This window comes from Chondrus crispus, genomic scaffold (assembly GCF_000350225.1).
Source record: "Chondrus crispus Stackhouse genomic scaffold, scaffold_345, whole genome shotgun sequence".
NCBI lineage: Eukaryota > Rhodophyta > Florideophyceae > Gigartinales > Gigartinaceae > Chondrus > Chondrus crispus.
This window is the reverse complement of record NW_005179231.1, coordinates 29,811-44,364: the sequence shown is the minus strand read 5'-3', so window position 1 is coordinate 44,364 and position 14,554 is coordinate 29,811. Positions and strand designations below refer to the sequence as shown.

The 14,554-nt window shown below is 50.6% G+C and overlaps 4 protein-coding genes; 1 reads left to right on the top strand and 3 right to left on the bottom strand.

Moving 5' to 3' along the window:
- Nucleotides 1–9,119: 9,119 nt before the first annotated feature.
- Nucleotides 9,120–11,003, bottom strand: CHC_T00010233001 (ATP-dependent RNA helicase HAS1, putative). Its single transcript, XM_005717665.1, has one exon. The coding sequence runs from the start codon at nt 11,001–11,003 to the stop codon at nt 9,120–9,122; it is 1,884 nt and encodes a 627-aa protein (XP_005717722.1).
- A 130-nt stretch (nt 11,004–11,133) lies between these two features.
- On the bottom strand, nt 11,134–12,406 carry CHC_T00000005001 (hypothetical protein). XM_005717664.1 is given in 2 exon segments: nt 11,134–11,209; nt 11,210–12,406. The coding sequence occupies 1 exon segment, from the start codon at nt 12,404–12,406 to the stop codon at nt 11,210–11,212; it is 1,197 nt and encodes a 398-aa protein (XP_005717721.1). The 3' UTR covers nt 11,134–11,209.
- An 83-nt stretch (nt 12,407–12,489) lies between these two features.
- On the top strand, nt 12,490–12,624 carry CHC_T00000004001 (hypothetical protein). Its single transcript, XM_005717663.1, has one exon. The coding sequence runs from the start codon at nt 12,490–12,492 to the stop codon at nt 12,622–12,624; it is 135 nt and encodes a 44-aa protein (XP_005717720.1).
- A 67-nt stretch (nt 12,625–12,691) lies between these two features.
- On the bottom strand, nt 12,692–13,626 carry CHC_T00000003001 (hypothetical protein). XM_005717662.1 is given in 2 exon segments: nt 12,692–13,143; nt 13,144–13,626. The coding sequence occupies 1 exon segment, from the start codon at nt 13,624–13,626 to the stop codon at nt 13,144–13,146; it is 483 nt and encodes a 160-aa protein (XP_005717719.1). The 3' UTR covers nt 12,692–13,143.
- Between the last annotated feature and the right edge of the window lie 928 nt (nt 13,627–14,554).

The window sequence follows — 14,554 nt, the reverse complement described above, 5'->3', positions numbered from 1 at the left end:
GCCTATCTGATTGGGGCTTGTTCTCATATGAGCACAGCTCTTTTTTTGCAAAAATATATAAATTAAATTGAACATTTAAACATCTACCTTGGACACTATTTCATTAACGCACTTGTTCTCGCCAATAACATCCTGCAGAACACTGGGATAGCAGCTTTGAATATGCAGAAAGATTAATAATGTAATGGAGATTGAGTAATTAGTTCTTTTTTTAAACTGGCGTTTTTGGTTTCGAAGTTATTTTACATGCGGTTTTAAGGTGGTTTAAAAAAGCTTCCTTCCAGACATATCTAAAAACGACCAGGAAGAACATGCAATTCTCGCATAGTTCTTCCTGTTCTTAAGTCAGAAGTCAAGCACGGTGGCGGGGGTATCTTTTTCTTTCCTGTCGAAGAAGCGCAAGTCAAGAATAAAATAGGTCGATTAATGTCCTCATATGAGGACAAATATCCTCATATGAGGACAAAGGTACAATAGACACTATGTAACACTGTGGTGTTCCGCCACGAAAGCATTAGTCAGATGTCATACAGCATGAGTTCGTATGCATCTCCCTCCGTCATTTTTAGTCAAACTCTCCTACAGAGTTCTCCTTCACTCTGCAGTACTTAGTCCTCACGACGACTCCGAGAGAAGGGAGAGGAAGGGGGGACACGACGAGTAAACGACTCGTGCAACGAGGATTTTTACGCTCAACACTTTTCCTCGTCACATTTGGTAGCATCTAAGAGTACGGCTCACGACCGACGCCAAAAGTACGACGCTACTGCGTGCGAGCCAACAAGAGCAGCTTCACAATGCCGCTCACGAGAACTGGGAACAATTCTTCTCGGGCCCCTGCAGCGTCACCTGCAGAACGCACACCTCCGCCGCTAGTCGAACCGGCATTGAATCCAGTTGCGGCAACGCCGCAACAGACTACGGACACGGCACATACTATTGCCGCCTTGCAGCACGAGCTCGCGCAAGTGCGCACTCTATACAGTGAGCAGCAAGCACAAATTCAGAGCCTTCGAAGCAGCCCTGCACCCTCTCCCGCACCGTCTACGTTTGGTCGCAGCATGAAGTCCCCGCCTATTCCTCCGTTTGCTGGAAAGCGCACCGAACAGACTTCTGTCAAAATCAAAGGCTTCATCTACAACATTCGTGCCGTAGGCCGTTACAACAATATGTCTGAAACACAAATGGTGCAGCTGAGAGAGTGTTACCTACAGGACCGTGCGGCCACCTGGATAATGCGGCTGGAGTCTGAAGGTAATAAACCTATGACTCTCTCTGAACTTCAGGAAGCGATGATCACGGAGTTCGTTCCTCCGGACGAAAAAGCACGCTCCAAGACTACACTAATGACACTGAAGATGAAGACCACAGTGGCTGACTTTGTTTCTACGTTTAAGGAACTTACTGAGATATGTGATACCCCACGTTCAGAAGCCTACCTCTTCTTCTTCAATGCCCTAACGGACAACTACAAACAGGAGTTTACTAAACTCTATCCGACGGGCGAACCTTCCTCCATGCAGGATGTCTACGGTCACGCCCGCACGTTCTAAATGGCTTTCCAATGGACACATAAAAAAGGTGATTCCACTCGCAGTGTGTCTACTGCCACAAAGTCCTTCCCAGGCAAGAAAGAGAAACTCCCGCCCAAGAAACACAAGGACGACAGTGCACTTTCATGGGGTCCTGCATTATCGGGTGAGCACAACATGTATCGTCGCAGCAAGCGTTGCTTCGGATGCGGGGAGAAAAATTGGGAGCCCGGGCATTCGTGCGAGGGAAAGGCCAATAAGCCTACACACCAGAATTCCCCAAACGCATAATGCCACACGAGAGTGTGGCGAATTCCAGCGGTACCATAGACAATGGACCGCTACGACTGTCTTCCTTGGAGACAGGATATGAGAGTGAAGAACCTTCCTACGATGCCACTCTCAATGGGAACGCAGTGACAGCGTTCATCGACTCTGGAGCTTCCCATATATTTGTATCACCAGCTTTAGCGGACCAGTGCGGTCTCAAGATACATCGAAACCCAGAAGATGTTGAGTTGGGAAATGGAACACATGTGCGCACGTTGGGAACTGCAAACGGAATTCTAGCGCTTAATAGCTTTATTGCGAACGAGAAGCTCTACGTTTTACCTTTAGCCAACGAAACCCAAGTTATTTGCGGACGTAACTGGCTACGGAAACACAATCCGGACATTGATTGGAACACTTTGGCAGTTTCTATCACGCGAGCGGATGGTACGTCTCATGCTATCAACCCGCGCTCCGCTACGCGCCAACCTTCTGTCACTATCAAACATATCTCTATCAAGCGAATGCGGACAATAGTTCGGAAAAGGCAAGCGGAACTTTTTGCAGTTAGAGTCACAGGCAAAGCTCATACAAACATGCAAGTGTCTACCCCTTTCGAGGACCTAGTTGCAGAATTCGACGATGTCTTCAGAGACGAACTCCCTAATGAGTTACCTCCCAACCGACATGTGCAGTTTCAGATTAACCTGAAGCACGACGAGCCACCGCCTGTACGACCTGTCATACGCCTCTCCACTGCAGCGCTTGCCGAATTGAAGCGCCAGCTTCAACGACTACTGAAAAAAGGTTTGATCAGGCCATCCTGTTCGCCTTATGGGGCTCCCGTCTTCTTTGTTAAAAAGAAGGAGGGCGACTTGAGGTTGGTATGTGACTACAGGGCACTAAATAAGATTACGATACCGGACGCAAATCCCTTGCCTCTCATCAACGAAGCCCTCGACCAGGTCAGTGGCGCTACAATCTACTCTAAAGTAGATTTGCTGGGGGCTTATAACCATATGCGAATACGGGAAGAAGATATTCCTAAGACTGCTATAAGAACACGATTTGGATCATTCGAATGGCGAGTTCTATGCTTCGGCTTAACGAACGCCCCTGCCAGCTTCACAAGATTTCTGTCGTCTTTACTGCGCGACCTAAACGGTGAGTGTCTTGTACTCTTCCTCGATGACATTTTAGTGTACAGTCGTACAGTAGATGAGCATAAGGTTCATCTTCGACAACTTTTTGAAATCCTCCGCGACAATAAGCTTTACGCCAAACGTTCTAAGTGCTTTATTGGCTCCTCCGAGGTGGAGTTTCTCGGCCATACAGTGTCTAAGGATGGAATAAGCATGCAAACTCGATTGAAGGATGCTATGTTGGAATGGCCCGCACCACGTTCAGTCAACGAAGTACAGCAGTTCCTGGGTTTGACCAACTATTACCGGAAGTTCATCAAGGGATACGCTAGAATCATTCAGCCAGTGTCTGATTTAGTGCGAGGTCAACGTTTCACTTGGGAAGAGCCACAACAAAATGCCTTCGACTCTCTGAAGAAAGCGCTCACGACGGCCCCCGTTCTGGCACATCCCTCTTCACAGAAGGACTTTGTTGTGACTACGGACGCATCTAAGTTTGCGGTTGGTGCATGTTTAGAACAAGATGATCGGCCTGTGGGTTATCTCTCGCACCGGCTCTCGGACAGCGAAACTAACTGGGACACAGGTGATCAGGAGTTGTTAGCCTTTATGGTGGCCCTACGCGAATGGGACGTATATCTCCGCGGTCGCAAGTTTGTCTTTAAGACGGATCACGAGCCGATAATGTATCTACAGTCTAAGGCTCGCCTTTCTGGCTGTCAAGCCAGGTGGTTGGACGAGCTCCAGTCATACATGTACGAAGTTCAACATGTTCCGGGACCCAAGAACGTCGTCGCTGACGCTCTAAGCCGTCGTCCGGATCATTTGATATACCTCAAATCCATACAGCTACCCGGACCTAACTTCTTGCAACGAATCAGGGATGCGTACACTCAAGAAGAATTTGCTACGGCACTCATCAAGAGACTGAGCGATAAGGACTCAACTGACCCTCCTGATGATACGTGCTCTCGATACATCCGCAACTTTGACTTCAACGGTTCCCACCTCCTTTGGAAGGGCACAAACGACGCTCGTCTCTACATACCGCACGTTGCTAATCTAAGAACGGACATGATACGAAGCTTTCATAATCCTTCCCACTTCGCCACAGAAAAGACACATGCGTCTTTAGCTCGGCACGTTTACTGGAGGGGGATGTACGAGGACGTCAAAGCTTACTGTGCTAGCTGCCACGATTGCCAACTCAACAAGGTACCGAACAAACTACCTTCGGGTAAGTTACAGCCCCATGACGTCCCCACGACATGCTGGGACGTGGTTACCACGGATTTTCTCACAGAATTGCCGAATAGTTCGGCAGGGTACGATAGCATCCTGGTCATTGTGGATAAGTTTTCCAAACGGGGCATCTTTATTCCCACTACAAAGACCATCACCGCCCCCAATGCTGCGCAACTTTTCCAAGATTACTTGTTTTCCAGGTTTGGTGTCCCAATCTGGATAATATCTGACCGCGATCCCAAGTTCAAATCAAGATTCTGGAAGTCGCTGGCGGAGATACTCAACGTACATCTCAACATGTCAACAGCCGATCATCCCGAGACTGATGGCCAATCGGAAATATTGATTCGGACAATCGCCAACATGTTACGAGCCGCCATTCAAAAAGATAAAACTCAGTGGCACACCCAGTTGTCCGTGCTGGAGTACGAGTACAATGCGTCAAGAAACTCGAGCACAGGCCTGTCGCCATTCGAAATTGATATTGGCCGGATCCCTCCCAACCCGCTCATAAGACTCCTATCTGAATGCAAGATACAGTCTCAACATGCAGAGGACTTCGCGTCTAAAAGAGAATCATTCTGATTGGTCGCTCGTGACAATCTGGCTTTCGCACGTGCACGTCAAAAGCACTATGCGGACAAGAAGAGGCTCGATGTGCAATTCAAGGGCGGCGATTTGGTTCTTTTACGCTCTGACAAGCTCGACACCTTCACTCGTTCTGATTTACCCGCTAAATGGCGCCCTAAGTACCTCGGACCATTACGGATACGCGACGTTCTCGGTCCGGTGACCTACCGTATTGAACTGCCACCCTCTATGGCACGAGCACACGACGTCTTCCACGTCTCGAAATTGAAGAAATACATACGGCCACCTGGAAGTAGTGGCCTGCTTCCTGTGGTAATTGATGCAGATGGTACAGTGGAGGAAGAAGTTGAAGCTATCCTGGGAAAGAAACGTCAGAACCGTAGACTTTTCTATTTGGTACAGTTCGTTGGTGATGCAGTTTCCGAAGCAGTTTGGATACACAAGTCGGAGTTAACGCATTGTAAGGATAAGATTTCGCACTACGAACAATCGACGCGGACGTCGATTTCAGAAGGAAGGTAAGTGTAACACTGTGGTGTTCCGCCACGAAAGCATTAGTCAAATGTCATACAGCATGATTTCGTATGCATCTCCCTCCGTCATTTTTAGTCAAACTCTCCTACAGAGTTCTCCTTTACTCTGCAGTACTTAGTCCTCACGACGACTCCGAGAGAAGGGAGAGGAAGGGGGGACACGACGAGTAAACGACTCGTGCAACGAGGATTTTTACGCTCAACACTTTTCCTCGTCACACACTACACTGTAATGTCTTCCGACCTAGCGTTATAATAACATAGAAACCCGCGAATTTATTTTCAACTTTGATGTCCACGATTTCTATTTTTTTTGGTAGGTTGACTCACTTTAAAATTTTCTGACTGAACGCAACCTGGTATAAAATTTGGTTAAAGAAACATGCGCACTGTAAACCGACTTTTCCTTTTGAACATCTTTATGTGTGTCAGCGCGTTGGTTTTAGCTATAATCGACAAGCAGTTGCTTTCCAATGATGATGTTCTTCTAGTTGCAAAAAACAAAAGTGATATCGCGAGTTTCGTTGTCACGAAAAAAATAGAAAAACGTTTGCCCTCATATGATGACTTACGGTCCGATAGACACTAGGATGCTAAAATATACAAGGGGGTAGCCTCACAAGTTGAACAAATCAAAGATTTAAAAAAATAATATCTTTTAGACGTCCGTTTTGAACAAGATTTGAATTTTCTTGAAGCGTGGCGACAGATTGTCAAGCCTCAAAACCGGTATGGAGAAACAATGGTCTCAATGCAAAAAGAAGCGAATGTGAATGAACAACAAGTTGCCAGTTCTGAGGCCCCCCTAATCTGAACAGCCAATTTATTGGCTACTGCAAAAAACATGCAAATTTTTATTTGAATTTCGATCCCCACTGCGGCAACAGTTAACCCATCAACTGATTCACAGCCTCCACACAACGGCGATTGTTTCTTTCTGCTTTCCGACGTTTCGCCACCATGCGGCGCTCCAACATCGGCCGTGGCAGCTTGCCTTCCACTCCATAAACAAGAACCCGAAAATTCATTGCTTTGCGTTCGAAACGTTGTTGCTCTCGCCTTAATCTTTCACAAGCGATGGCTTCGCGCTCTGCTTTGTCGGCCTCCTTTCTTGCTAGCTCTGCCTTTCTGGCTTTGTCCAGCGCATCCTTTGCCTTGGCTTTTTTTAAAGCTTCTTCAGACGTGAGACAAAAGCCAAATGTAGTATCCAGGAACCCGTTCCTAAACACCACAGGCTGCAAACCGATATTCTTCCTCCGCTTCTCCCGCTTATCTTCCAATATTTTCTCAATATCTACTGCCGAGATCAATTCATTTGGGTGGGAAAAAGACCTTGTCCGCGGCACACTGAAGACGTGCGAGAGGTTGGCAGGGTATATACCTGCCTTCGCGAAACCAGAGGCAATGGTGCTTCTCGTAAAAGTCATGCTGTATGCCTGTTTTACAAGCATCAGAAAATCAAACCGGTCGTAGACATTGTCCTTCGTGTGACTTGATAGGCTCTCAACAAGATCTCGAAGCTTGTTTTTAAATGCGGCGAACACAGAAACATCCAACGGTTGTGTAATACCGCTAGTGTGCGCCGGCAAAGCGTACACGATGACTCCAGCATCGTGAAAAAACTGCATTGTCCTGTACCTCATGTGGCTCCTGTAACCGTTAAGCAATAAAAGTATCTTGCCACTGCTCAATCTTATTTTGTTGTCATCCACAAACACACGCGCCCATTCATAAAAATTTTGAGAGTCCACGCTGTAGTATAATCACCCCCAACGACGAGGGGGGTGAGTACTGACAGTTCGGAAAGACCCCGATCGGCGGGAAGACAGAAGCACGGCCCACCCACGGTACCGAGCACGAGCTCGAGGTAGCGGTGGTAGAGCGGGATCCGGGAGGACACGCGCACGCGCGAGTGGTTCTACGCCTCGACGCCCCGGAGCGGTACTGGGTGACGATCCAGTACCGACGGGCGGAGGCGGAGCCGGCTCGTGGGCGTGCTGTGCGCGTCCTCAACCCGCGTGCGGTGCTACTCCTATGTAAAACGGACGGAAATACCTGAGAGTAAGCGGGCGGACCAAGGTGGAGGATCCTTGACAAGTCCGTGCTTGTCGTCCTCCACCGCCGGCGGTCCGGTCATATTTAATGTACATTGTAGTCTATCATAACTCTACAGTAGTGCCGGTCTACCGACACTGTAACGCTGTCAGCCGGCGGGGATGACAGTCCACGTGTAGTACGCGTCCCGTACACGCGGAGGACTCGTGTGTGCGCGCATAGTCTTAAGGCTCGTTGCCTTACTGTCCCTGATCCGATCCTAATCTAATTTCCGTTTGGGGTTATACAACACACGCCTGCAATGTCTTCACGACAAGTGATAACGCTACCGGTTGGGAGAAAATCTGCAATTGTCTCCACTCGCTCTCCTGCTGCAGACTTTGTCACACGATAATTAAGCGACTTGCCTTTTACGACAAACAAAGGCCTTCCAACGCAACCACTCGCAAATACTACGGTCATAATTGTTAACCTTTCAATGTTTCGGAACTCAGGAGAACGCTGAACAGAGCACCCCAGTTTAGAAGATCTTGTTACGTATGCCTTCTTGTGGCTGGATTTCAAACTATCACGGTTGGGGGATATGCCAGTCTCGTCAGGATTGGCAATATGATATGAATCTATCCTGTTGTCTGCGATGAGCTTGCGCACCTCAATTAAATGGGATGTGAGGACATCTGCGTTGCCTGCGCTCCAGCGCAACTCCTCCTCCTTCGAACAGCGTCTGAAGCGGATGCGATCGCTATGGCGAGCACGAAAATTGCGGAAGAATTTTTTTCCAGGTCTGTTGTTTACGAAGGGTAGTTTAGCTTGGCGATCTGCGGGAAACGACGGGACGAGAATCTCGACTGCATCACCGACATCCTCATTGCTGAGAGGAAAGCCACGGGCAGAGTACCTGTTAACGAGGTCCACAATGACATTTTCTTCGTCAGCAGTGAGGTACGTTCGGCTGATCGGCTTCCTGTCCTTGTGCATTAGGCGGTACTGAAACGTGGATAACGGCATACGCGCAATTAACGAAGCACGACGTCTATCCACACCCTTGTCAACTGCAGCAAGAGCCTTTTGAAAGCATCTCTCGTGCTTCGACATTCGTTTGACACGACCCATTGTGAGTTGACACCCGGTTTCTAACACAGTCTGGAGAGTCTGGGAAGGTCACCAAGGCTTCAATTTGCACTTATATGGAGCAGAACACATCGAATTAAGTGTTTTCGAGTACGCAGATATCGAAAGAGCGCGGTAAAATGTTTGATTTGGATTCCCCGCCCAGTTATGGGCCTTTTTTGTCTCCGTCACATCTTTGACATGCAATAACAGCAATGCTTTTGTTTATTTGCTTTAAAATCTGATATTTTTCGAGTTGTTCAACTGGTGGGGGTCTTGTGCAAAAAGTGGGGGCACCCCCTTGTAGCTCTCTCTCTACGTAGACAAGTAGTGAGCTCGGCGACATGTAGGAAGGGAAAAATAGGTTGCACATCCTGAGTTAACACTACTCGGTACCGTTGGGACGGTTTCAGTATCAATGCATCCTTTTCAATCGTGCAGTATATACCACGTCGGACCACGCGCGACTCTAACAACTGAGGTACAAATTTACGAGCGCGCTGTCGAACAACACAGCTCCATAATAACGGTGCTGGACACGCACCCTGCAGTGATCTTCCAAAATATAGACTGAAAGCAATTTTCCTTCCAGGGCATGAAGAAAACCTTTCTAAATGTCTACGTTAAACTAACAGTTCTGATCAATGTGTAAATTGCCTTGCGTCCGAATCACCACGTTTTCCATATGGGTTGGAGGCGGAGAAAGCATGGCCAGTGTTTCGTTGTCTAATTACGCCGCGCAGCTTATCGTTGTTTTTGTAACCCTGACCAACACCACCTCCGCCACCCCTTCTCCGTGGCGCTTTTGCACTTCCCATCATGTTAAGGTTCACTCTTGGGGGGTTGTCAAAACAAAAGCTGGCTGCCACGGCATTCAAATCCAGTTCGTGTACGTTGAAGATGTTTTTCATGCCATGACTCGCATAGGATTGCAAATATGATCGGTACCCATCTTTGGCTGAACGATTCAGCGCATAGTTTTCACCGATAAGCTTTTCCAGTTGAGGCTGCACCTTAGCCATTTTCTTTTCTGGGAACTCATATTCATTTAGCGGCACTCTAGCAGCTTTCAAGTGCCGCAAGAAACCCATTTCAGAAGGAAGCAAGAAAAGCAAAGCCTTTCCCTTGGCATTGACTCCGCGAGCAGTTCTTCCGACTCTGTGAATGTATTCTTTCGGCTCATCAGGAGGGTCAAATTGAATAATCCAGTCAACTGCTGGAATGTCAAGCCCCCTCGCTGCGACATCCGTGCATATCAAAATAGCCTTTTCTGCCTTGCAAAACTTGTAAAACGTAGTTGTACGCTTGTTTTGCTTTTGCCTGCCGTAGAGATCCAACACGGGAATATCGACATGATTCAAGAGCTCATAGTAAAACTTCACGGCGTTGCAGCTCGACATGAAGACAATGATCTTCTTCTTCAAATTGCGGCGAAGGAAGGTGTACAAGAGAATGAAACGGTTTTCGCTCGGCACAATGACAAAGCCTTGTTCGAGACCGCTAACCGTTGATACCTCACCTTTGTCGTGTACACCAACATACACTGGCTTGTTCTTAAACGACACGCGCACGAGGTCCTCCACTTTCGTGGTCTGAGTTGCTGAAAAGAGCATTGTCTGCCGCTTCTTCGGAAGTGTCTTTATGATCTGGTGCATTTCCTCCTCAAAGCCAATCTCCAAACATCGATCGGCCTCGTCGATAACCAAGACGGCGAGATTCTTATGGACAAACCCGGGGGTGTTCTGCAAATGATCGAGAAGGCGCCCCGGAGTAGCAACGAGAATAGCAACTCCTTTCTGGAGCTTATCGGCCTCCATCTTGCGATTGGCACCGCCCATGCAAATACCATACGTCTGCGAGTGATACTTGCATATATCGGCGACAACACCGTAAATCTGGAGAGCCAGCTCACGAGTCGGCGAAATAACCACGGCACCCGTGCCATGACGGTTTGTCCATTTCACCTTCGACAGCAGCTCAATGACCGGGATGACAAATGCGAGGGTCTTCCCCGAACCAGTGCGAGCTGCACCAAGAACATCGCGTCCGGCCATGCCATGCGGGATGCAGCGAGCCTGGACCTCGGTCATGCGTTCGAAAGTCATGTCCTTCAAGGCGTGTATGGTCTTCTCTGAGAGGTTGAGTTCGTCGAAGCGGCGCTTGGTCAAAACACCATCAGTGGCTATGTCGTCCTCTTTCACCTCGTCGACTTGCATCTTGCTTTGCTTTTTGGGTTGCGGCTTTGCTTGAACACGATCCTCCTCCGCTTGAGAGTGGTCGTCATCGATGTTTTTCGATTCCTCGCCGGGTGCATCGGCAGATTTGACGGCCTTCTTCCGACGCTTACTACCGGCGGCATCCTTTTCTGGGAGTTGATGAGCAACATTGGGGATGTTCTCTGTCATGTCCACCGCCGCGGTTGCTGCTGGTACATCATCCTCTGGTTGTCGGTCCTTGTTGATGCTCTTCCTCTTTCGCTTTCTGGTCTTTCCGCTGTCGGGCTTGACTTGCTTTTGTGATGGCATGGTGGTGTACAAACTAGGGGATTAAGGGTCTCAGGGTTTGTTGAGGATTTTGTGTCGAAGTTACGCCACCGCCGCCGCACCGAGAACGACTCGGTGTCCACCTCGTATAAAACGGCAGAAGCCCACAAGAAACGAAGAATTATTTTTGAAAATTAAAGAAAATTTTAGGTGTAAGGATGAAGTGAGTCACACTATTTACAACACATCTACTTGTTCCCCAACTTGCCCTTCTTCATAATCTTCCCTTTTGACAACCCCGGACTCCGCCTCTTCTTCCCCTTTGACTTTGCCGCAAGCGCCGCGGCCTTACGCTTTGCTGCGAGAGCACCCGCATTTGGAGCGCTCTTAGGCTTAAAAAAAGAGTCGACCCGGACCTGGTTGGACGTCTTGCGAGCCAACAATAGCCGCTTGATCCCGTTGGCAATCTTCGTTTCATCGAACTGGTTGTCCTCGACCATCAATTTTTTGATGGCCGCCTCATCCGGTTTACCCCACTTCAAAGACACATCCTTAGCAGCCGTGATCTCGGGCTTGAAAAACATCTCCCGCAATGCGTCCACGGGGTACGGGTCCGGCACCTCGTACCTGTCCAAGCGCTTGAGCGCCTCGACCGCCTTGGCCAGGTCCTTGTGCTCGCGCATCAAGCTGAGGGCCTTGACGACGCCGACGCCTTTAATGCCGTCGACGTAATCGCAACCGCACAAAATGCACAGGTCAACAAATTCATGCATCTTTAAGTCGAGGTCCTCCAGCAGGACGTCGAGCGAAAACTCGGTAGGCGTGTGCCCCTTCTTCTGCGCGGACGCGCTGACGCCGGACCATAGCTGGCGCACGAGCTTGTTGGTGCCAAACGTGAGCGAGTCCATATCCTCGCTGACGGTGGCGTACGCCAGGCCGTGCTTGACCAGCTCTGCGCACTGGGCCTCGGCCTCGCAGGGGGCCTCGACGGCGGGGACGCCCATGGCGCGGACGAGGGTCTTGCACGCGGCCATCATCTCGGGGGTGATGCGGTTGACGCGGCGGGCAAACTTTTCGGCGAGCTCGAGGTTGCCGTCCTCCTCGGCCTTCTTGGCGGCCTCCTCGGCGGCCTTCTTCGCCTCGGCGCGCTTGGCAAGCTCGCCGCCCTTCATGGACGGGGGCTTGCCGTCGAAGACGAATATGGGCTTGATGCCCAGCTCGATGAGACGGATGGTGCGGTAGAAGAGGCCGTTGAGGTGCGATGTGACCATGCCGTCCTCATTGGTCAGGTTGTCGGCGCCCATGCGCACGGCAACCAACAGCTGGTAGATGCACATGGAGGCGTCGATGGCGACCTTGCGGCCGAACAGCGCTTTGGCATCCTGCTGCTTGATGGCGCGTGGGGCGTTGTCGCCGATGAGCTTTGTAAGCCCTTTGATACCCATGGAGGAGGGAGCGCGGCGGGCAGCGGCACACAGGCGCACGGAGGTTTCGCTAGTGCGCGTGGTGCTTTTTGGCGCCGGGACGGATGGGTAGGGAGCAGCTTGTTGGCGTCGGGGGCACGCCTACTCAAAACAAGGTACTAAAAGTGTCGAAGGTGAGTGTGAGCGGGGAGGAACGACGGCAGGCGTGCACATCATGCAGCGGCAGCGAAAGGGGGTAGGGGGCTGTGTGATTAGTAATACTCGAGGGCGAGTTGGCGCCAAATGGGATTGCAATTTGGCGCCAAATTTTTGGTGGTCAAGACGTCAACCCACAGCTCCGTTTCGTGCAGCGTTCTGTTCAGGGTGGCAAGCATGCAAGATGTTGGCCCAATACAGTATGTACTGAACAGGTATTTACCTTCCAACAGCGCTCTAGTTGGATCCTAGGACTTGCGTTACGACGCAAAACGCTCAAGAAAACAAGGATAAAACTCCAATACAGAGGCGTATCATCGCCAAAGCACGCGGGATGTTGCCGAGGACTAAATGTTTCCTTTCGCAACTAAATCAAACCATGAGACATGCAGTTGATTCCCCTCCCCCCCACTTATCGCAAGACCAACCATCTGCTTGAGGTTCTCCTCTCTTCCCCTCTCCTCTCTGCCCCTCCACCCTCTCGCCCTCTCTGACTCAAAAAAAAAAAAAAAGACAGAATAAAAAAAATAAAAAGACTATAGACCGAACTGCTCGTCCCCCAGCTATGTCGCGCGCTCCATGAGGAGCTCATGTGCGATCCTGCTGCGAAAGTAGTTCATATGTTGCTGCGAAAAGGTGAATTCTTGCCAGCCGCGCGAGATAAAGTCTGCAAACTTGCACAAGAACACCCCGCAGTCGTCCGAGTTGAGCTGGCGCGGCACGTCGCGCGGCGGCATAGTCCAGTTGTTTGGCGAGAACGGCTTACTCTTGTCGGCGGCTTCGTCGCGCACCCACGACATGAGGTGCTCACGCACCTTGAGCAAGCCGCCCGTGCCCATCGAGTCTAGGTGCTCCACCGTCTGATCCTTGAAGTTGATCACGCCTAGCGTCCAATGTGTGTTGGCCTGGTTGATCGGGATCAGCATCACGTCGTACGAAAAGACGTCAAACTGTCGCGTCCATCGCCGCACCTGCTTGTACTCGTATACGCTGCACCCCTTGGCGCGATTGAACCGCACGAGCTTGGTGTAGAAAAACGAGTTCATCACCTTGACTTTGGGCACGTCGCCCCCGGAGTCACCCCAATTCGGCATGGAGCCTTGGCTGTTCTGATTGCGTTTCGCCTCATTCCTTTTGACCAGCAACTCCAAATAAGCATTGACAATCTCATCATTGAGCCAACACCCGGGCTTCAGGCGAGTGAGATCCTGGGTGGTGATGATGCAGCCGTTCACCTTGGCGAGCTCCCTAGGCGCATAGTCGGCCTCCATCATATGATGCCTGAGCCTCTTGAGGGCACAGTGCGACAACGGGGCAAAGGCCGAGTCATCATTGGTGACGCTAATCCTCCTCTCCCTCTCCTCGAGCGCGGTGTCATCGTCGTCCTCATCCCAGCCGTCGTCGTCCTCGCTCCAATAATTCTCTTCAAACTGATGGGCGGTCTCCGGCGGCTTCTCTGGGGTGTTGGTCCTCCATTGCGGGGCGAACAAGTGCGTGCGCCTCTCCGCGTCGACCTTTCCCCGCCTCTCCAGTCGGTTCCTCTCGCTCTCCTCGCGCTGAATCAAGGCTTTCCCCTCGCCTATCCGAACCCTCGCCTCGACCATGTGGCGAATGCTCTTGCCCATACCCTTCCAGATCTTCTCCGCAATTTCCGGGCACTGATCCATCAGCTCGACCAGCTCCGGGGACAAATCCTCCATAATATCGCTCCGCGCGAGCCCCGCATGCCTCTTCATCAGCGAGTCTGCCGTCCGCACTCGCGCGTCCCTCTCAGCCTTCCTCACCATCTCCATGGCGTCGCCATCCACCTCCATGCGGTCCGGCCCGGGCGACCATACCTCTGCCACGACGCTCATCCGCACGGCATTCCCGCGTTGCATCTTGCCCTTCTGCCTGCGCAGCAGGGCGGGCAAGCGGCTGCGATTCCTGGGGACGACGTGCTTGGCGATCGTCTTGAAGACGGGGGCGCGCGGG